Source organism: Fukomys damarensis, unplaced genomic scaffold, assembly GCF_012274545.1.
Source record: "Fukomys damarensis isolate Sample0158 unplaced genomic scaffold, DMR_v1.0_HiC HiC_scaffold_21, whole genome shotgun sequence".
Taxonomy (NCBI): Eukaryota; Metazoa; Chordata; class Mammalia; order Rodentia; family Bathyergidae; genus Fukomys; species Fukomys damarensis.
Window position 1 is genome coordinate 28,690,398 of NW_022900933.1, and position 24,416 is coordinate 28,714,813.

Consider the following 24,416-nt stretch of genomic DNA (forward strand, 5'->3'; position numbering starts at 1 on the left):
GTGTGTGTGTACACATATATACATATATATACACACACATATATATATAAAATGAATCATAAATAATTACACAGGAGTAGTTCACAGAAATGAGCTTCCATAATCTAGATACATAAAACAAAATTTGGAAAATAGCTTTTTATACATAATTATTCCATTGTCCAAAAAAATCAAATGTCCCTTATAGATATAATATGTGCAACTAATTACATTCGTTTTATTCACACTTGTCAATTAAAAACAATATTACAAGAAGCATATATCTGAGGCTGGACTATTTACCACAATCATTTGTTGCTTTTCCCTCTGAATCTTAAAAATCATTATTGGCTGATGATTTGCCCAAAAATGCTTCTAAAAAGAAGGGATTAGGGCTGGGGATGTAGCTCTGTGGTCAAGCACTGGCCAAGCATGTGAAATCCAATAGCACTGCAAAACAAAGCCATTAACCACCCACCAATATGGATGTTTACTGGAAGGAGATTATATTTTATGGCTTATTCGGAATAACTGATTCTCCATTATTTTCCAGAAAAGGACTGAAGTGAAATAATGATGGCTCGGTATGAACATTCTTATATGAAAGTCTTTAAAATGAAAACGCAGCGTTCCCACACATTATAAATTTACTGCTTTAATAGAAATAATAAATAATGTCACACAAGGCTGGGTAACCAGGCCAGCCCAAAGAGCCCCAGATACGTTCAGGGATCCTGCGCTAGCACCACCATCGAATCTAACCAGCAGGGGGAGCACATTCATACACAAATAGACCAAAAAGAAGCAGGCCTTCCCCCAACCCCTGCTGTGAGTTACTAATTACCAAAACCCGTCTTGGCTAACAGTGTGGGGGAGAGCAGCGAAGAGAGGAAGGCTGTACCTCCGTGCTAATCACTGGGTGGCTCCCATCGCACTGGCCCTGTCTGCCTATTCTCTGAACTGTCACTCCTGCCTGGTTCCTTTGACACAGTATAAAACAGCAAGTCCTTCCACAGCCTCTCCTTCCTTCCTGGCACAAAAGGACACAAATGCTCTTTTAAGACTTCCCCTTGTGGCCAATTTACAATCAGGAGTAAAAGAAAGCAGACAAAGGGTAAAGGGGTTCTTCTCCCCTATAATTTCCACCACTCACTCAGGCTTCCATAATTCAGGAAGCCCTCACCTGCTGGGCAGCACCTGGCCAGAGAGGACATAAGGATGAGTGTGAGGAGGCCCTGCCCTCACGGAGCTCCATCCCATCCAATCCACAGGGAACAGCAGGCACCTGTACTCCAGCAGCCTGGTAAATGTGCTCAGAGCACAGGCTGTAGTCCTGCTGCCACGGCGCAGCAGGGGCAACACATTTCACCTAAATCTCCAGACCTTCGTCCGTAAAGAGGCAGCAATAATAATGTGCCAAAGAGGGTGACTAGAGGACTACAGAGGATACAAGCTCCCGGCATGATGCTTGACACACAGCAAGTGTTTACTAAAATCCTCTTATGTGTTATGAATGCTTGTCGGAGAACAGGATGGTTCTACCACTGAGCTACATGTCCAGCACCAAAACTAGATCTTAAAGAATGACTGAGCGCCTGCAGGGAAGAAGTACATCCACTGCAACAGCCTGGGCTGTGAGAGGCATTAGCACAAAGAGAACAATGAATTTTAGGAGCCAGCACCAAGGCTCAGCAGAGCTGAGGCAGGCGAGCCAGGGATGGGGGATCCAGAAGCCTGCCCTTCATTGTGTAGCCAGGAGGCACGGGAGAGTAGAACAGACTCAAATCTGGTGCTGACCTGTAAGTCTAAGAGCAGTGCTGCATCTTTACATCCATCCAGGATACCTGAGTGGAGACAGTGAGAGGGGCGGACGGCCAACCAGAAGGCGCTGCACTGGCCCAGGAGCACGAGGACAACTTAGCGAAAGCATTCAGTTTAGGTATCACATTGCCAAAGCCCTTCCTACTTTGGCTGTTCTGTTGGGGAACCTTTTTCCGAAGGGAGCCTGCGGCATCGCTCACCTCCCAAAGCAGAACTCTAATTATCTGCTTCTATAGACTCACTGAGCAGATTCATAGAGGCCTCGAGAGAGCCAGACCCTTGGATGGTACTGAAAATAGAGCAGTTAAGGTGGGAGAGCATCTGCTCCCACGCATCACTGTAGAAATCACTGCAGGTGGGGGGCAATACACAAACAAATACGACCCTAAGTGCTATGAAGAATAGCAGGGAAGAGGATAAACAGGGTAGTGGAGGAAGAGTGACAGAGGGTGGTCAGCCTCTGAAGAGGGCACCTCTGATATGACAATTGGTGGCAACGAAGGAGCGAGGCATGAGAAGGCGTAGGCAAACATGTACTCCACACAGGAAGGAACAAGCACACCACCCCGAGAGGGGAATCTGCTCACAGCAGGGATACAGTGTGGCTGCAATGCAATGAGCAAAGATGAGGTTCAAGGAAACAAGGCCGGAACCAGGCAAGGACCACATCATTTCGCCCTCATACACTTTGGTAAGTTAGATGGATTCCAAGGGAGGGGTTTAAGAGGAGTGATAGGATCTGACTCACATTAAACCACAATCATTCTGGCTGGCTGACTTACAGAAAAAAGCTACACAGGAAGACAGAAATGAAAGTCAGAAGACTGCTGCAAACCCTCAGCTGAAAATGATGGCACGGACACAAATTTCGTTAATGGGGGGTAAAAATGCTCAGATGTCAGATGTTTTGAAGGTGGAGCTAGCAGGTCTTGCTGATGAACTGGATACGATAGGAAAAAGATGAATCAGGTACTGTAGGTCTGGGACCAGGGCAACTGGGTAAGTGTAGTGTGCTGCCTCTCGTGGACACAGGAAACGTCAGAGAAGTGGGGCTTTGGGCAGGTAAAGGAGGAGGAGAACAAGAGATCTGTTTTAGGCATATCAAAGTGAGGTGCCCACTAGGGACCCAAAGGCACAAGTCATATAGGCAGCAGGATGCAGGACTCTGGAGCTCAAGGAGAGGTGGGACTAGAGATACAGTCTGCTGAGCAGCTAGCACGTCAGCCTGAGGTCAGGTGAAAACCCCTGGAGGGGGAAAGGCCTTCTGGCACTAGCCGAGCCTACAGGGAGGAAAGCGGGAGGGTCCCGGCAGCCCAGGGAGGAAGGAGCAGCAAGAAGCTCAGTGCTGTGGAACAAGGACAGAGCTCCCAAAAAACGCCCCCTGGGCCGCGATTTAGCGCAGTGGTCCCAGCACCTGCCACGCAAGCTCAAGGACCCCAGTTTGATCCCTGGTACCAAAAACAAAAGAAAACGCCCCCTGAGGGAAGGTCAGCTGACCAGGCAAGCAGCTTCCTCTATGCGATGCGCATGGCAATGGGGTGGGAGGGAAGAGAGCACAGCACTCCCGCGAAGTCCACTCCGAAAGCAGAGGCGCTGCTGGTGCTAGGGCTAAAGGCAGAGTGAAGGACTCATGGGTGGGAGATCGCGGCACGTCTGCACGCCCGAGGAGAACTCAGCAGAGTGGGAAACAGGCTGGTCACTGCAAATGTACGTTAGGGAGAAGGGGCCTGAATTCTTCACAAGACTTGAAAAGCTGACTAAAAAACATAACGAATATTTTTCTCTTTTTTAACTTCTGAAAATTAGAATGGTCCTAAAAACTACTTGAAAGAAATTTTCAGACACATAACTGTAGTGATTAGAACTTGGTCTAAAGCTAAAATGAGAAAAAGATGGGTTTTTTTTGTTGTTGTTGTTGTTGTTCAAAATGAATCGAACCCAGGACTTTATACACTGAGTTAAATCCCCAGCCCTTGCTTTTTCTTTTATTTTCGGATTGGGTTTCACTAAGTTGCCCAGGCTGTGCTCAAACTTGCAACCCTTCTGCTTCAGTCTCCTAGAGTGCTGAAATTACACAGGTGTAACACCAGCCCTGGGTAACAGATGTCATTTTAATATATAACAAAACAAAGAGATTATTATACAAGTATCAGGAAAAGTTACCATTTGATAAAATTTCCTTGTAGCTATACAAGAAAGCTCAAGATTAAATTTTTAAATGCATATGTCCTACAATTCTCACAAGCAGGTGATACTCACAGGTTACACTGGTTCAATCTGTAAAATTTGTGTCGTGCAACACAGAGTCTCCAAACATACTTTGCTGTTTCCATGTCTTCCTGGAAAACAAAAGATGCATAAAGTAATATAAAAGCACACACACAAGGTACAAGTTGGTACTTTTAACAAACAATTTGTCTGAGGTAAAGATAGAACTGTATAACAGTCACTTCCTGCGTACTGTGATTTTTTTCATTTTCTAACACTGAGCCTATTATATGAATCTTATGAGTAGGATTTCAATTATGCGGATTAAAAAAAAAATCTGTTCCAACAGCGTAAGTCTGATAATAAACAGTTTAAAAGTAGCTTGGATATTTGAAACTTGTAAAAATATCAACTTTTGCCAGGGGTTTAGCTCAGTGGTTCTGAGTTTGATCCTTGGTACAAAAAAAAAAAAAAAAAGATATATATATATTTGACTCCTTAACTCAACATGGCCTTGGTCGAGAGCAAAAGCAGCCTGGCATGGTGGCGCACACCTGTAATCCCAGTACTCAGGAGGTTGAGGCAGGAGGATCACTGTAAGTTCAAGACCAGCCTGGGCTACATAGTGAATTCCAGTTCAGTCTCAATTACATAGTGAGACCCTATCTCAAAAATCAAAAAACAAAAAAAACAAAAAGGAGAGAGAAAGCAAATAACTGTTATATATTTCTGCAGAGCTATTTATTATCATGGGAATTAAGATACTGGTGCTTGTTTTCTCCCCTACTTAGTCCTCAAATAAAAAATAAAAGAAGGGCTGGGGATATAGCTCCAGTGTGAAAGTGCTAGATTCAATTCTCAACACTGAAATTAAAAAAAAAAAAAAAAAAGAGATAGCACCTGTCCAAAAATTCAGTTGTTAAACAATATTCACTGAGCAAACATTTTCTACCCAGTGCCATTTTTCAAAACATCATATTTCAGGGCCGGGGATGTAACTCAGTGGTTCTGCTGCCTGCGTTGTAAGCACAAGAACGCGAGTTTGATCTCTGGTACCAAAAAAACAAAAAAACAAAACCATCATATTTCAAGGGCCAGGGGTTTAGCTCAGTGGTTCCATTGTCTGCCTCGCAAGCGCAAGGACCCGAGTTCAATCCCTCGTACCAAAAATAAATAAGTAAAACAAAATATTATATTTCACAACTTCATAAAGTCTTATACAGTTAGGGTTCGAACACTGGTACCAAAAATAAAATAAAATTAGGAAACATTACAATTGTAATGCTACTGTTCCCCTCCAAAGGCTCAGAGAAATGCTAACTTTATGCTTTTTTAAGAGCAGTCCGTGCAGATTTCTTATTTTTTACTCACAGTTTGAAACTGGATGGTCTCCTCTTTGTTAGCCAGCTCTAATGCAAAAAAGGACTTGTTGTGGGACATGTTAGCAATATCGTGCCACCTATAAAACAACAGAGGATGGCAATGTGAGTGATCACGTGTAGGTGAGGAGTCAGAACACATGACTTCTCGTTAAGCTTAGTGCATAATGTTTTGTTAATCGTTTTGAAATAAAATGTTAATTGCCTAGCATGTATTTTCTAATCGAAGCAACATCAGCCACTTACAAAAATAAATGCATGCACAGTAAATGAAGGAAGAAGGCATTTGAAAGATGTAAAATATATTATCCTCATTTATTAGATTAGCTTGATGGTCAAAGATCTCCAATGCCACAACTATTCATTCAACAAATGTTATAAAGGACACCCATCATAACATGGCAGATTGTATAAGTCCTGGGGACACTAACATTAGTCCAAAGGGGCACTTTAGATGGTGGTGCTGCGTGCGAGGACAGGATATAAACAAACAAGTATTGCCGAATGTTGTAGTGAAACAGGATAAAAGAAGGCACAAAAGCAGAGGAGGAGGGCCAGGGATTTAACTCAGTGGTTCTGCCGCCTGCTTTGCAAGCACAAGATCCTGAGTTCGATCCCCGGTACCAATAAATAAATAAGTAAAAAAATAAAAGCAGGAGAGCAGTGCTCTAAAAAGCTGCAGGGTAAAGATTAAGTTAGGTGCTGGGAACCCAAGGAATGAACCATTCTGGGTGTGTTACTAAGACACAATAGCCTATATTTCTAATTCTGCCTTATCAAATTTAGCTTTCATTTATTAACACTTGCTTTCTTACATAGCTGTGTAACTTTATAAACAGGGCAAAGTTAACCTGCTTTACACTTCTTCATTGTATGAGTTACATTATCTTTCTTCAGAAGTGCTTTGGATTAGAAGTGTTTCAGTTTTTGGAATTTGGAGTATTTACATAGACTACCAGTTAAGCGGCCCTAATCTAAAAATCCAGAACATGAAATGTTCCAAAACCTAAAACTATTTGTGTGTACATGATGATGGGGATCAAGTCCAAGGCCCCACACCTGCTAGCCAAGCACTCTACCACTGAACTACATGCCTCACCCCGAAATCTAAAACTTCATGAGCATTACGTTGGAGTTCAAAAGTTTCAAATTTCATATTTTAGAGTTGTGGATTAAAAGTGTTCACCTTGTATTATATTTATTTGTGTAAAGTTTTAAAAGTAATTCAGTAGTGATTCAATGTTTAATTGTTAAAAGTAAATATTATTCACATCATATTAAAGAAGGCGATTTTTAAAATTCCTATCCAGCTGGGGATTTAGTTCAGTGGTTCCACTGCCCACCTCACAAGTGCAAGGTCCAGAGTTCAATCCCAGTACCAAAAAAAAAAAAAAAAAATTCCTATTCGGCCTGGCACAGTGGCGCATGCCTGTGACCCCAGCACTGTGGGAGGCTGAGGCAAGAGAATCTTAAGTTCAAGCCCAACCTGGGCAACTTAGCCACTTAGCTAGACCCTGTTTCAAAATAAAATATTAAAAAAGGAGCTGGGGATGCAGATCAACAAGAAGGCTCTGTGTTCCATCTCCACTACTATGAATCAATCAGACAACAAATCAGTCAACCTATTTGCTGATAAAGGCAACTGGCTGGATGTCTGGAATTTCCATACAACCCTGTCATTGCGGTCAGCATTCTACCCTCCAGGTACAGCCCAGATCTATTTTCTGTCCCTGTCCCACAGCTCAGCATGTTTGGAAAACTTCATGACTGGCTTGGAGACAAGAGCACAACTGCCTAAGGAGAGCAGCCAGCCCAGGGTGGTATGGGGTAGGAAGGGAGTGCTGCTCCTTGAGCTGTGTCTTCTCTCTGAGGTCACAGTCATTGAGATGCCACCTTCGTGAAAAGAGCTTTCTGGGTTTTGGTTTTTTGAGACAGGGTCTCACTATGTTCCAGGCTGGCCTGACATTCACTACACAGCCATTTTGATCTTCCTGCCTCAGTCTCCCTGGTAGCTGGGACTACAGGCATGTACGTCCTCACCTGGTTAGTGAAAGTTTTTAAAAGGAAAAACTACTTCTTAAAAAGAAATGAAAGGGATGGCTTAGAAAGCTTGAATAGTGTATATTGGGCGGGAGAGAGTCGAGGAATAAGAGATAGGAGGAATTTAAAAAGCGGGGGAGGATTTAGCTCAGTGGTTCCACCACCTGCCTTGAAGCGCTAGGACCCAAGTTTGATCTCCGGTACCAAAAAAAAAAAAAGTAATCTAAAAAAAAGAGAGAGCTGCTCAATATGGTGACTAAGAGCACAAGCTGAAAGTAGACAATCTGAATTCAAGTCCCAGTTCATAACTGGGAGGCCATGGACAAATTACTCAGCTTTTATAAGCCCCAATTATCCCACAGGCAAAATGGTGGTAACACATACCGTTCAGAGTTGTTATAAAGATCGCATGAAAAAACACACAGAAAGCATTCAGCATAGTATCTACTGCATGATAAACTGCATTCAATAAATGGTAGACACAAAATAACCAAAAACTGAAAGTGATAGGATATGTTTAATACTTTATAAAAATAGAAATTTTTACTATTTTTATCAAGAGAAGGTAGACTTCAGAGTAAAACTGCAAATATTCCTATGAAATGACACTGTGGATTTTCTAAAATTACAAATTTTAAGGAACGGTAATGAACAATAACTGAACAATATGATCCACTTTCTGTTTCAGATAGTAACTGGAACACAGAATCTAAAAAGGAAATGTAAGCCATCTGTAACTTTGACATTCGGTAGTTTACATCTATCACAGCAACCATTAAGACATCTTTATATACCAGTTCTCTTTCCTATTATGTACACGCCAAGATTTCCAACAAATGAATAGTAGTATCACTTCTTTATAATCTGGAGGGAAAAAAATCAACATTACAAAAAGTAATTGAAATTTGCTGAGATGTTGGTATTTGAAGAATTTTGTTACATAAGTAGAGTCAAAAGAAAGGTCTAAATTTTCCACAACAAGTACTCTAGAAACCAGAGCTCAAATGAAAAATTCAGATCAAATCGAAGAATGGCCTCCATTTGGCAAGAAAAGGGTCACAAATTTTTAAGCATTTAATAAGTAGGCCATTGTCAGAGCACTATTTTCTTTTTCAGGACCTTGCACTTGCAAGGCAGGCGGCAGAAGCACTGAACTAAATCCCCAGCCCCAGAAGCACTATTTTCTACACTTGGGTACTGAAGAGAACAGCACATTAATAAACCACTCACTACTTTCAGGCCACATTTTGGTCTAGGAAGGGAATATTTCCGTTTTCTACTGAGACCTTGGGAGAGACTTGTGAGCAGGTTTTTTGTTTGTTTGTTTTGTTTTGTTTTTTAATATCATCAATAGCAGCCACAGAATGCACACATAAAAAAGAAAGAAAAATACCTAAATATCACAGGAGGCCTTCCATTCTTGTGTTTCACAAAGATACCCTCGAGACATGCTCCAATGGATATGTCGCTTCCTTGGCTGTCCTAAAAGCATAGAGCAGAGAAAGAATCAGGAAGCAGAGGTATAAGAACTGCAACAACTTTACATCCAGTTCCTTAAATTGGTTTTCCCTAAACTCGAACATAAAATGTTCAGAAGACCGTATTATCTTGTGAATATGTATGCAAATTGGAACTGTATTTCCTGATCAGTTCAAAACACAAACTGAAAAATGAGAATGTGCTTTACTACCAAATTCTGGTCACAAGGACCTCGGTTTTGAAGCTTCCAGACTTGAAGATCAGGCCATCCTCAAGCTTTCTCACTATTCTCTCAAATTCCTACAACTAATTTTGAATTACGGTTTGGTTTTTTGGGGGTTTTTTTGGTAGTGGGGATCAATCTCAGGACCTTGCACTTGCAAGGCAGGTGCAGTGCCACTGAGCTAAAGCCCCGGTGCTGTCCCACACCTAATTTTAGAGCCTCCGCTCCAAGCCACGCTTACCTTTGCAGGGTAGCTCTCTTCTCCATAACCGTCCATTCTTTCTACCTCCTGCATGTACAGCGTTTCAGCATCAGGAGCTGTGAGCCCTCTGCAACCCCAAGAGATGTTAGTGAGATTGTTTACAGGAATAAAAAATGTCTTAAATAAAGCTTTTCATAGAGACTACATATGAATCTGGCATAGGACATGATAAACACGCCAGGCTTCTGAGCATCTGTAATTGGCTATCTCAATGCTTCAATATTTAGCAAAAGCTGACTACCAGCCAAACAGTGAGCTGAACACAGGTGAGATCTATAACATCCTACACCTTAGACTACAAGCAGGTGAGAGACGAAACAGTCCCTAAATAGCAAGTGAAAAGCTAGGAGTTTTCCCGATTGTTTAATTACCCAAAATGTCAGGTATTACTGAGAATCATGTGCTACATGTCATATAATAAATGCAGGGAACAAGCGCATGAGGTGGCTAGTGAGAAACCCCTTTTAGCTCAGGCGATGGGGTACTACAAAGACTGGCAGGAAGGGAGTGTGGGAGAAGAAGGTGTGCTCATTGGCAGGGAGACTCCCCTTTCCAGCCTCATCCTCTGCTGCTCCCTTGGGCACCCACAACACCCTACACCGCAACCATTCCACTCTCTTACATTTCCTGAATACACCACACTCACTCACACCTCTGGACCTCTCCACATTGTTCTCTCCTCCTCGTACACCTGTCACCCACATGGGGACCTGAGCAATCCCCAAAATCCCTTGCAACTCAGTGTTTGTACCCCTCCCTCTCTGTCACCTTCTGGGACTCCCCAGTGCCCACCCTACCAGGTGCAGCAGGCATACTACATTCTGCCTACACCTCTCCCAAGGCACCTATTATCTTACCACATCACTATAATTACTGTTACGTGGTTGTCCTGCCCATCCTATGACTGACAGCCTGGGAATGCACTCTTGGCAGGCAGGAAATTATTGTTTGTATCTTTGAGCCAATCTAATATTCTGCCTCATACAAATGAGTTCCCAGGTTACTATCTTTTAAAGAAGTGCAGAAGCGCTGGGCATGATGGCGCATGCCTGTAATCCCAGAACTCTGGAAGACTTAGGCTGAGGCAAGAGGATCACAAGCTCAAGTCCAACCTAGGGAATTTAGTGAGATCTGGTCTCAAAATAAAATTTTTATAAAGGGCTGGGGGTGTGGTTCAGCGTAAAGGCCCTGGATTCAATCCCTATTACCAAAAACCAAAAAGAAAAGAGAAGAGCAACGGAAGTGAATGAGTTAAAAGTGACATAACGCAGGATAATGTGTGCTTCAGGGATCGATCATGCTAGAGAAAAATAAATGGCTCACTTAGATAGCAGAAAATAGAGATGGAAAGGCAACATTTCACCAACTTATGGAGAGCAAGAAAATATCCGTGAACATTTGGGAAGGAGGTAGGGAGAGATAAGAGGAAAGAGATATTTTAGAAGATTAATCTTTTACGAATGATTGTATGGATTGGAATGGAGAGAAACTAATGGCAAAAGGTTAATTCGGAAGAGAACACAGAGAATATGAGCTGCAGATGAATTTGAGCAAGGCCATGGATTCAATCACCACTACCACAAAAAAAAAAAAAAAAAAAAAAAAAAAAATTGGCTGTAACAGACAGACTTGCTTTCACATCCCACCTCCACCACGTGTAAAGACTACAATCTTTTTTATTTTTAAAATTTTTTTCTGGTACTGGGGATCAAACCCAAGTCCTTACACTTACAAGGTAGGTGGTGGAACCACTGAGCTAAGTCCCCAGCCCAAGACCAAACTCTTTGTGAGCTTTATTTCCGCATCTCTAAGGTGGAGATAATATTTACCTTATAGAATACTGTAGTTTTAAGAATTTAGTGGAATATAAAGAACTTGGAGCTGTATGATACTGGGCTGAGATTAAGAGCTAGCACTCTCTAAGAGAAGATTTTTCTCATAGGCCACACAGAGATTCACCATCAAAGAAAGTCATACCCCCAGCACGGAGGTATACAGAAGCAGAGAGAAAAAGCACAGTCAGGGCAAGCAGCACCAGTGCTTTTATCATAGCCTCCCAGATGACAGAAATATTGTGTCTAAAAGTACCCTGGGGGAAATTACTACACTTGCTGCACTGTAAAAGAAATGAATCTTCTTTTAAAAAAAAAGAAAGAAAAGGAAACAATCTTCCTAATGCTGCCTTCCCCTATACTATTCCTTCATCTACAAGGTGATGACCTGGCACCCTTTAATGACTGACTGCTTTTCACTTCCTCAGTGGTAAAACATGACTGACGAATGAATGTGGCTCAGTGTCCCCTTAAACACGCTCGGCACAGAGTGTGCTATGGAAATGCTGGCTACGTGTGGAGCTAGAGTGGAGTTCCAAATGTAATGTGTCGATATAGACTTCAAATTCAAACAGAAATAATTCCACACTATCACCATGCCTTATTTCTTGGTGTTACCTGTATTTTTGATGTAGCAAGGCCACCTTTTGGGTTGCTTCTTCCAACACTTTTTCATCTTGCAGCCACCCCTGAGGAACACACAGAGCAGTACACATGTAAATATCTTAGGAGGAATCATTGCTGCCGTTATTAACTCTCGATTCCGGCAAAATCATGACTAGTATTAATATGTGGGAGCTGTGCTTATATGTGTCATTGCAATCTAAGGAATGAAGTGGCTTCTGTTCAGCCACTCGTCCAGCCGAGAAACCTGCCCTCCCTCTTCAACTCATCCCAGAGAAAATTCCAGCTGAGTCCGTTCAGGTTGGTGACACCTGCCAGCCAGTTCTGACCCAGCGTGAAAACATCTTGAGCCTTCTCTGGCTGGTTGTGTAGACGCTCAGAAGAGTGTGCCATGCCGTTCTCATGTCCCCTCCATCAGTAACGACTTTTAAAAGCAGAAGACAATGTCTGCTTTAGATGGCCGATAGGAGGTTAGATTCACTTCAACATGACCTTTATGAGGTTTCAGGCCTTCAGTTAAAAGCAAAACCTCTATGTGGTTCTGAGAAGCTGGAAACAAATCCCCCTCCTAGACTCACATTCAAATAGAAAACTAATCTTTCAGGTACAGCAGTGGCTACAGACTTCAGCTTCTGAAAGTTCACGAGTACCAAGAAGACTACAACAGGGAAAGAACTGACACTCCAGATGTCTGCGCGGGAACTGAGTTCTTCACACTACTCTAGTCTAGGAAGCAGACACCACATGGACTTCATTTCAGGAATTTCTAAGGGCCTTTTACAAAAAAGTCCAATGCAAAAAGAAGACTTACCACAGGAAATAAGGCAAATTTCTGAAGAAAGTCCTGGGATTCATACTGATCAAAGTCCCCGAAATCAGCTATAGAAAATGACACATATTCACATGTTGATTATATTTAATCTGCATAGCGGAATGTGCATAACAAAGTTCAGCAGGCAGAACAGAGATGGTGTGTTTATGACTCAGAAGTCGAGTCTGTCTGAAAACTGTAGGATGGGTATTTAAAACACCTTGTAAAATATTACTTAGGTAAGTTCTTGTGTCTTGACTTGGAAAATGTTATGGCTCAAGTTTTTAAAAGTCACAATATATGTATAATATACAGAGTATATTATATATATTATACTCTTTTTATGATTAAAAACCAAACAAAACCTATCCTATAATGATGTGTGTATTAGGGAGTTTGTTTTGTTTCAGTTTTGTTTGTTTTGTTTTTGGTACTATGGATCAAAATCAGGACCTTGCACTTACAAGGCAGGCACGGTGCCACTGAGCTAAACCCCTAGTCCAGGTGTTGGTTTCTTAGTAAGACCTACATAGTAAGGTCTTACTATGTAGTCCAGGGTGGCCTTCAACTCATTTGTAGATCAGGCTGCCCTCAAACTTGCAGCGATTTGCCTGCCTCAGCCTCCCACATGCTGGGATTACAGGCTTGCTCAACCACACCTGCCCATGCTTTCTTATACACATAAAAATGTCAAGAAGAAACCAAGCTGGGGATTGGAATTAGATCACTTGTATTTGTTACAGATAGATGCACAGTGGACCTCTAACTTACAAACTCAATTCATTCTATGAGGGCTAATTGTAACCCAAGTTGGTCAATTGAAGGCTCAATAGCCTTCAAAGTCTTTCTCCTGTACACTCAGTGTCCTAAGAGAGACAATGGCCCAGGATTTCTCAGTTAACCCCACACACAAAAGGATGTTGTAATGTTCCTTCCAGAACTCTTTAAGGGTTAAATCTGTATCTGACACCATCTGGAAGCACAAGCAGCTGACATTTGGGTCATAACTCAAGACTTTGGACATATGTTAAAACTAAAATTCTGGTTGTAATCCAAGCTGTTCATATGTCAGGCTGGACTTGACTTGAGAGTCCACTGTATTTGTTTAGTGGAGGGTTGAAATTTTTTGTTTGTTTGTTTTTTTATTTTGTTTTATTTTGTTTTGTTTTTGAGATTCACTATGTAGTTGAGATTGACCTGGAACTCACTATGTAGCCCAGGGTGGTTTGCAATCCTCCTGCCTCAGCCTCCCGAGTGCTGGGATTATAGGCATGTGTCACCATGCTCAGCAAGGGTTGAAATTTTTAATTGTTAAAAAAATGAATAGAAGGGATGGAGATTTAGCTCAGTGGTTCCACCACCTGCCTCACAAGCACAAGGTCCCAAGTTCAATCCCCAGTACCAAAAAAAACAATAGATACGTGGGAGGCTGAGGTAAGAGAATGGTGAGTTTAAGGCCAGCCTGGCCTATAAAATAAGACCTTGTCTCAAAAGAATTAAATTAAATAAATTAAAAATTTAAGAGCTCAGGAGAAAGCTTATGAAAATAGCTTCTCGCCCTTCTGGCTACGGTCATGCAAAAAGCTTATGAAAAAGTGTTCTTAAAGTCAAAGATGACACTTCAGAAAATAAAAAGTACTTGCAAAAGGAATACAGTTCCATATGTGTCAGACATTCATTTAAAAATGACATCTCCATGCCTATTAATATCTGGAGGAACTTTATTAATTTTTTTTTATTAAATTTCAGTTCTAAAGGTTAAATGCCAGTTATCACTTGAAATGATACTGTATCAAAATTCACCCGAGTATATACATACATGTAAATATGTATACTTTAAGCATACAAAAAAAAAGAAAGAATTAAACAACTGACAAATCCTTGAGGACTGAGGATATTGTTCAGTGGTACAGCACTTGCTAAGCACGCACAAGACAGAGCTTCATCCCCAACACCCCCCCCCAAAAAAAGATCATGAAATACAAAATCACTCATTGTGATTGATGATGCTCTATAAACCGGGAAAATTACTTACAAAATCAAACAAATGAAATGTACTTAAAGTGACTATCACCTCCCCAACCTCACTGCTTGACAGGTATTTCTTCCTAAGATATTAGCTCATAGCATATCAAGCCCTGGAGCTAGATTAATATGTAGCATATTGAATGTTTTAAAAATATGTGTATTTCTATACATTGGCCTGTTAGACCTTTAGACATATAACATAGTTAACTTTCCAAAAATCTCATAGCTCAGCGTAGTAATTCAAATTCATTTCTCCTACAAGAAGGGCTGGGGATTTAGCCCAGTGGCGCCCACACCTGCCTCATTTCTCCTACAGGGGAGCCCCTTAAATAATAGTATATTTTTTGTAAATATATCAACACCACTAAAGATGTACACAGAAAGCCAGTTACTTTAAGAAACCATTACTGTTTTGATCTTATAGAACTATTACATTATTAACTATTACTTTAATCACTTAATATGCATTATTTACCTTGAACAGCTAAGCCTGCTAGCTGAATTGCTTGTTCTAAAGTACAAGGAATGTTTCCTTCCAAGATATCTTTCTTCAGCTGCAGATAATACTGATACCTATTTTAAAAAATGTCAATTGTTATAAAGTCAGTAATATCTTCAATCAAGATAAAGCATTTCACTATAATTTGGTAGAAGAACATAAACCAGCCAAATGAAACCTTAACTGCAGATGGTTTCAAAGAATAATAATGTCCTTGACTGTGCTTACACATGCACCCTTGTCAAAAGTGCACTCAAACAATAGCTGTTATTATCAGCAATCAGGTACTGTAGGTCAGTCAGCAGTATTTCCTCTGTATCACTTCCGCATTTGGATAAAAATTCAGGAAGTTACATATTATGAACTATATAGATTGAAATACATCAAGTATATTTTTTGTTTTTTGGTTTTTTGTTTTTGTTTTTTTTTTCTGGTTATTTGAGACAGGGTCTCACTATGTAGTTGAATCTGACCTGGAACTCACTATGTAGCCCAGGCTGGTCTCGAACTCCCAGCGATCCTCCTGCCTCAGTCTCCCGAGTGCTGGGATTACAGGCGAGCGCCACCACGCCCGGCCATCAAGTATATTTTTAAAAATTCATCAGTTCATAATATGTAACTTCCTGAATTTTTATTTATTTTATTTTGGGTGGTACCGGGGATCGAACTCAGGACCTTGCATTTGCCAGGCAGGCGGCGGCACCACTGAGCTAAATCCCTGGCTCACAATTTCCTCTTTTGCTAATAAACATTTCTTCAAATAAGTTCCGGGGTCTTCTGACATCATCAGTGGTCTTAGCCCTGACAGGAGCACTGTCTCCCCCACAGAATTCGAATTCCTCTTATGGAAAATGGTATTAAGACTAAAATCATGAGCCAGGGTGTTCATTAACACCTACTTGTCACTGTTTCTAGGTCCCAGACACAGATAATGGTGAAGCTTGCTTAATCACTAAGTAGCTGACTAAAGATGGGTTGTATGTTAGCTCCCGCAGGGCATGCAAAAGCAACAGTTTCCACGTTCCTGCGTGTACCCAAATGTTTGGGCCTTTACATCCTGCTGAGGACTGAACTGTACTCAGCACCACAAGTGTGCGTGTTAAAGCTCTAATCCACCACATGGGGATACTTCAGGATGGCTCCATTAGGAGGTTACAAGGTTTAGACGAAGCTGTGAGGGTGGGGACTTCTTGATGGAACTGATGTTTTATAACAATTAGAGAGTTTACTCCTTCTGCCACGTGAGGTCCCAAGAAGGTCTGCAACCCAGGAAGGGATCCCTGGCCAGCACCAGCTATGCTGAGATCTCCACACCGTGAGGAAGTGAGTTTCTGTTACTTTAATATGGCATTCTTAATATGGCATATTTAAAGGTCATTTTTGCGAGATATACCACCTCATAGTTCCTCAAGTATGTTAAATGTCATTCTTGTATGTGTTGTCACGAAGTGTTCTTCCAAAAGTCTGATGCCACCTTGAATTCGTGAGTAACAGAGTTTTTGTCTACATACTCAATTTCCAGTGACTTTGCAGGGTATATCATGGCACTGAATACTCTTGGCTGAGTTCTGGGAACGCAGTTTGTCTGTTCAATGTAACAGCTTCAAGTCATTAGCCTTTCAAAGAAGTTTTATTATGGTTTAAAAAAAATTGTTTTCATTGATGTTCTGACTTTCTCCTTTAGAGAATCTTAGTGCATGTGTTTTAATTTTTGGTCTTGTCGTCTAAATTTATAATGTTTCTATTGTTTTAAAATTATCTCTAATTCTTTTATTGCTTCTGTTAGCTTTATTTTCCTGTTCACCTCTTACTGCATAACCAGATCATTCCTAAGCTCATCTAATTTGGATTTCAATACATGTCATTTTCTTAAGTTTCTTTTGTTCATTTTGTAATACTGGGTGGCCATTTTCTGCTGTTTATGCGCATACTTTTCTCGCAAATTTTCATTCCTTTCACTTTTGTTACAGTGGTACCTTGGTAGTCACTGTTAATTTGCTCCCAGAGATGCCATGTGTACTGAAAACAACAAGGATGCAACACATCGTTTTGACTGGAAAGGGGAGTGAGTCACATGGCAATCAACATGGAACAGTTCTAGCTTGTGCATGAAGTGCCAAACAAACCAGCACCTGGACAAAACTTTGGGGGAAAACTATCAAACTTGATGAGTTTCAAGGCAGTCAAATACAGTGTCAAGGCATGGCAATATTTAGTTTTGTTCTCCCCTTTTTCTTCCTTAAAGTATCTTTGAATGGTAACACCTTTTTTGATGTATAATCAGCATGTAACAAACTGCATAGAGCTAACAGGTCATTCTGACACGTAAGAGTATTCATGAAATCATTGCCCGAAGACAAAGAACACGCCACCACCTGCTAGAGTTTCTTGTATACCTCAGCACCCCCCTGACCCCCCACCCCGAAAACCACTGCTGTGCTCCCTCACTGTACAGATGATGGCTAGAATTTTTGTAGATATCTTGGATTGTACAGTGACCTCGTGAGTTGAAGAACACGCTGAGAATGGTGGACCAGCAAGAGAAAGTAAAGATCCTTGAGGACTCTCACAGAATACTTGGGCTGTCTTTGTTATGCATGGCCATGCTTCATACTCACCCATGGAACTGCTCTATTAAGTTCTCCTAGACCCAATTAGCAACCCTACTGAGCGAATGTAATGGGCCCACTGTCTTTCAACTGTTCCTATGGTTAATGCCTTTGTTCTAGCCTATTTTCTAGACTGATGCCTAAATTATGTCATAGACCTTCCTCACTGGTCTCCTGCCACCACCTGTATTCTAACTTAGAGATCAGCCACAATAGAACTGACCTCTCATTATGAGAGATCTTGCACAATGTAAATTTGATCATCCCATCCCATTAAAATCTGAAAGGTCTTCCACATGGTCCCAGGACTTTATGACTAACACAAGCCTGCTTTTTAAACCTCTTGCCTCTCCACATAATACCTGAGACTTTCATTCTTCCTTCTGCTTTTCATGGTTCGTCCCTCTAACTAAAAATCCCTTCTAGAGTTTATAAAATCAAAAGCCAACTTTTTTATCTTCCCTGTTCAAGTTCTCTATGCCCCACACCTAGGAACCCAGAGCTTTAATTAAAGCATTTATTAACATAGGATACTGTAATTATTTGTCTACATGAACTGCCAGTTCCACCAGACTACAAGCAACTCCTCCAGGGTCCAAATAAAGAATACACATTTGTGTATTCATCTCCCACACTACCCAACATGATTCTTAGACCCTCACAGTATATCATCAATAAATGTTTAAATAAGTGCAAGATCAGTTCGTGTTTTTTCTCCTGCTTTTCACTTCTTTCTTCAACGTTTATATTTTAGACCAGCTTCACGGTCAGTATTTATTTTTCTCTACCCTTGATCCTTTCAACTTCTTTGGTTTTCCATTCTCTTCCAATAATTAACTGTAGGCTCAAACAGCATTCCACAAGCATGGGGCTGTACCAGGTTCTGCCTAGCTTTCAAAAGAAATGGAAATCTAAAGACAAACATGGATTTAAAATCTAGGAAGAAGATAAGATATATACACAAAAGAGCACAATGAGGGGTGGTGACAACTGATCTCTTAACAAAAGTACAGCAATTTTAAGAATGCTCATTCCAGCCTGGGAGTCACAGAACTTCATGTAGGCACATGAAAAGATGTGCCTACACAAAAGATGAACAGGGGGCCGGAGGATTTAGCTCAGTGGTTCCAACACCTGCCTTGCAAGTGCAGGGACCCGAATTCGATCTCCAGCATCCAAAAAAAAAAGATAAATAGGATGATTGCAATAAGTAAATACAAGACTAAGACCAAAGATGGAAGGGTACACAGTATGCTCAGCATATGGGAACTTGTCCAGCTTGGCTCCAGAGCAAAGTCACAGAGGCTTAAAAACATAAAGTACTGTGGGTTTAGAGAACTTGGGCAAGCTCAAGAATTCAAATTTTTTTTCCTTTCAAGGGCTGCGGATCAAGCTAGGGCTTTGTGCTAGGCAAGCACTCTATTACTGATCCACATTCTAGGCCCCAAGTATTCAAGTTTTATTTATTTATTTACTTATTTATTTTGCAGTACCAGGAATCGAACTCGGGCCCTTGTGAGGCAGGCGCTGGAACCACTGAGCTAAATCCCTGGCCCTTAGCATCCTTCTTAATATCTTCTTCCCTTTCCACTTTTGGGCCTTCACAGAGTAGTTACTGGTCAACACTTTCTGATTGCAAACCCCTTCCCTCTCCCTCTCTGTGGCTCCCACACACACACTCTTCCTCGTATTGCCTATAAATACAGCTTCTAGAGTCAGAGAGCTGTAAGAACCTTCCCCATATTTGCTTGAGGAGTGAACACAGATTCTGAAGCTACATTTTGAAAATCTCTTCTCTCGTTTACTTGTCACAGTGCATCAGAAACAAAACAATAAAAGGTAACTCCACTAAGAAGACTTTACAGCCAGGGTAAAAACAGCATTTGCCCTTTTTAATCGTTCCTTTGTACCTAGTGAGCCCGTTACTCACCTGACAAGCAGTAAAACTCTGATGACATACTGAGTACCAGAACCCCCTGGTAATAGGCTGACAAAAGTGTAGGGTGAGAGGGCAAAGTTTCAGAGTTTTATCTTCCTCCTTCAACCTTAGTTTCACTTTCCTAATCTCACTAGATTATTTGCAAAAAAACAGGCTGTGTATACTTTCTCACCTGGTAATCTCCTGCTGCAGCTGTGACACTGAAGGCACATAAAACACCACTCCAAAATAGATGGTAGGTTCCAGCGCGTGTTTATCCAGCTGCTTCTTGAGAGGTTTTTCTAAATCTACCCAGCGGCGCTGGTTTTGCTTGTTGTAGTACCAGAGGCTGAAGTAAGTGACCTGGAAAGACAGAAGGTCACTGAAGGAGGCGCCAGGAATGCACAAAGGATTTCAATGACTTGGGTCACTCTCACCCACGACCTGGGACAGAGTGGCAGCTCTCCTGTTGCCTTCTGCTCAGAAAGGGACAACAGCAAGACCTGAAGGGCAAAAAGGCAGGATCTATCTTTAACGGTTCACAGTACTTGTGTTCAGAAAACAAAGGTTAAGAAACAAAGCAACTGCGTATTCTTTCTTTTCTTTCCTCCCTGCCTTCTTTTCTGTCAGTCTGTCTGTCTGTTTTGTGGTACTGGTGGTTGTACTGGGGCCTCAAGCACGCCAGGCAAGTGCTCTACCCCTGAGCAACATTCTTTGCTGCACATCCCTTCTTGGTCTCTGAAAAAAAAAAAAGCATCCATGGCCTGGACATCAGAGTGCAGTGAGTGCTACATAATTTTACATACAGGTTTTCCACTTGATCTTAGCCAAAAGGCTGAGAAGCCATTTTTTACATACAGGTTTTAACAAGAACACAAAGTACTGAAAATATTGTTTCTGTTTTTCAATATCCAAAACAACAAATATATCATAATTAATTGTGTGAAAGAAAAACCAGGCATGGTAGCACACAACTGTAACCCTAGCACTCTGTAAGGCTGATGCAGGAGGATTGCTAGGTCAAGGTCATCCTGGACAACACAACAAGTTCAAAGCCAACCTAGAAGATAGTGCGACCATGTCCCAAAAGACAAAAAAAGCATAAAAGGTGTCCTACTTAAAGAATTCTAACCAATGGTGTCAACTCAACTTTTCAGTATTCTTGTATTTGGCTTCTATAAATAGATTATTTCACATAAATGTTACAAATTCTGCTTAGCACAGATGAAACTGCCTATTCTTCATTCCCAGCAGTTCATTAAATATACACTGAAAGCAAGTATAATGCTTTAAATAACACTTTAATGTAGACAATGAATTCTGAATTAAAAGAATGTAGAATTCTCTCCTGCTCTTACATGCACACACATGAAACGCTATACTTAATGCAGTAAAATAATGTATTACTCTGAGGTTTAAAAAAAATCTCACAGGGCTGGAGATTTAGCTCAGTGGTTCTGCCACCTGCATTGCAAGTGCAAGGTCCTGAGTTTGATCGCTGGTACCAAAAAAAAAAGCTCAGAATTAGTACTTAGATTCCACTTGCTGTATAATGAAATTGTTAATGTAAATCAATAGTAGCCCAGGGCTTATTCAATCTTAAGGTATTAAAGCACATCAGAATGGAAATGAAGCCAGGTATAATGATACACACCTGTAATCCCAGCACTCTGGGAGGCTGAGGCAGGAGAATCTCAAATTCAAGCCCAGTGACTTAGTGAGGCTCTGTTTCAAACTAAAAAATCTAGGGCCAGGGATTTAGCTCAGTAGTCCCAGTGCCTGCCTTGCAAGCTCAAGGGCCAGAGTTCGATCCCTGGTACCAAAAAAAAAAAAAAAAAAAAAACAAACTCTAGCCAGGGATTTCACTTAGTGGTTCTGCCACCTGCCTTGTAAGTGCAAGGTCCTGAGTTCTATCCCCAGTACCAAAAATAAACAAAATAAAAAATTTTAAGTTCTGGGGACATAGCTCCATGTGAAGACCTTAGGTTCAATCCCCAGTAACACAGAGTGGGGGGTGGGTATGAGTGTATGAAATACAGCTAGGTATGGTGGCACAAATCTATAATCCAGTACTGAGAAAAGCTGAGGCAGGAGGACTGCAAGTTTGAATTCCACCTGTAAACTTAGCACAACTCTATTTCAAAAAAAAAAAAAATTTTTAAAGTTGAAGTGACAGCCTTAATACACTGCTAATATTTACCTCAAAATCAGTTTACAGATCAAGGCCACTAGAAAATCACTGCTCTGTTGCTCTGGACTTCAGAGCACCACTGTGAAACTGAACTTTGTGCAATGGTGAACCCGTTTCACATCTGCACTGTCCAGTAAAGAGCACCTGGAGCCACAGGCGGCTGCTGAGCCCATGAAAGGCAGCTAATACCACTGAGAAACACTATTTCTACTGTTATTTAACTTTAATTCATTTAAATTAAATAGTTGACACTGTAGCTGCACTGGCTAGTATAGTTTTAGATCAATAATAAAACAGAGAAATAATAATCAGTCCATTTCCTTGCCCTGTAAACCTCATTCAAATTAAAAAAAAAATTTTTTTTTTTAATTTGCAGCAAGGAAGATAGCACAGGCATGCCTTCGATATTAATTTTTTTTTTTTACAAGGGAAGAATTGGACCTTTACTACTAGTCTGTCATATAAATTCCACAAGACAACTGTCCATTGTCCTTTCATATCTGCCAATTCCTATATATAAAGGAATGGAGTATATGTGGTTTAATGAAAACAACAAATACTCTCTGGCTTCTCAGTTGCTAACCATGCCATCACCTACAAATAGAATACTGTGAACATTTACTATGTACCAAGTTCTATGCCAAGAACTGAAGGGGTACTTACTGTAGGTCAAATCACTACCATTGACTTTGTGTGTGTGTGCGTGCCAGGGATCGAACTCAGGACCTTGAGCTTACAAGGCAGGTGTGGCACCACTGGGCTAAATACCTGGCCTACTACCAATGACTTTTGCAGTACATAGTCCTATCAGTGTTTCCCCAGATACTGTTTCCCGAGGACCATCTCTACCAGAATTACCTAGAAAACTTTCCAGGTCCTAAAAAGCAATTAAATACAAGCAATTCTTGTGCCATTAAAGTTTGAAAAGCATTACAGGCCTGGGATTTAGCTCAGTGGTTCCACCGCCTGCCTCACAAGCACAAGAACCTGAGTTTGATCCCCGGTACAAAAAATTTTTTTAAAAAAAGCATTACAGCATACCACACTGCCCCTCCAACATTACACAAGAGAAAGCTCTATGAAAAAAGACTTGTGCTTGCCAGGCGTGGTGGTACACACCTGTAATCCAGCACTCAGGAGTATGTGACAGGAAGATCATGAGTTCAAGGCCAGCCTAAACCACCTAAAGAGACCCTGTTTAAAAAAAAAAAAAATCCTATGCTTGAAAAGCTGCATGGACATCAAATTTTTGAAAATCCAAACATGCTTTACTACATACAAAAGTCTAATTAATTATTTTCTGATGCTCTGATAATTCACTATAAAAGAAACTGCATATTAGCCATAAGAACAGAAAATGTATTACACTTATAGAAAACAATACTATTGCTTCTTTACAGTAAACTGCAATTCATAGAACACAACATTGAGCTTAATACCAAGAGCTTGATGCTTAAAGGTCTAAATTCTGAGTTGGATTTTCAGCAGTCACTTACTGGCTATGAATTGAAAAAAAATATTATCAGTTCAGTTCCATTTTCTCAAGCATAAAATAAAGTAACATTTCCCTCTCAACTTGATATGAACACTAGATGGGTAAAACTATGTGAATGCATTTTGCTACTAAAAAACCATTACATTTTTAAGTGATTTAGTTCACCCATTAAAAAAAAAAATTTAAGGTGGGCGTGGTGGTTCACACCTGTAATCCCAGCACTTGGGAAGCTGAGGCAGGAGGATCACTCTGTGAGTTTGAGACCAGCCTGGGATACATAGTGAGTTCCAGGTCAGTCTCAACTACATAGTGAGACCCTGTCTCAAAAAACAAAACAAAAACAAAATTTAATTGGATAAGGGGTGATCAAAATACACAGTGATTATTAAAATTATTTTTAAAAATATTGTTTAGTGGGCCGGGGATTTAGCTCAGTGGTTCCACTGCTTGACTTGAAAGTGCAAGGTCCCAAGTTCGATCCCCCATACAAAAAAAAAAAAAAATTATATAATCTGAAGAACTCCAAAACCTGAAACACTGTTGATCCCAAGCATTTCAGATAAGGGAAACTCACCCTGTCACTGTCACTACTTGGTCTCTAGGATACATCCCTACAATCGAGTGTTTCCTCTTCCTTAAATCCAAATCTTCTGGATTTGCCTGTCCTGGTACTATTTATGGGCCTGGTTTAATTGTAATGAAAGTTGATTACCAGCCTTTAATCACTGGTTTTGTTCATGCCTCATGGGACTCTGTTACCCAACTTCTAGTGCCTTCTTGATAAGCTTAATGTCTGATGGCTTCTCCTGCTGCCAGCTCTCACTGGTGATGAAAGCAAGCTGCTCTTACTTGTGAAAAACATATTCCAACAGAAGCCTCTAAATTCGAACCTTCTCAAATCTTCCAGACCAAGCCAGGTATGGTGGCACATGCCTGTAATCCCAGCACTCGGGAGGCTGAGGCAGGAGGATCACTGTGAGTTCGAGACCAGCCTGGGCTACTCAGTGAGTTCCAGGTC

At 41.0% G+C, this 24,416-nt stretch overlaps 1 protein-coding gene across 1 annotated transcript in view; it reads right to left on the minus strand.

The window, feature by feature from the left end:
• The window catches only part of Ptpn21 (protein tyrosine phosphatase non-receptor type 21), a 61,753-nt gene that overhangs the window by 24,745 nt on the left and 12,592 nt on the right, over positions 1-24,416 (minus strand). The window contains exons 2-9 of the mRNA XM_010616334.3: positions 19,906-20,075; positions 15,162-15,259; positions 12,659-12,726; positions 11,842-11,912; positions 9,371-9,458; positions 8,821-8,909; positions 5,380-5,467; positions 4,060-4,139 (exon numbers count right to left, since the gene is read on the minus strand). Coding sequence (XP_010614636.1) covers positions 4,060-4,139; positions 5,380-5,467; positions 8,821-8,909; positions 9,371-9,458; positions 11,842-11,912; positions 12,659-12,726; positions 15,162-15,259; positions 19,906-20,075 — 752 coding nt within the window. The remainder of the gene's footprint in view (positions 1-4,059; positions 4,140-5,379; positions 5,468-8,820; positions 8,910-9,370; positions 9,459-11,841; positions 11,913-12,658; positions 12,727-15,161; positions 15,260-19,905; positions 20,076-24,416) is intronic.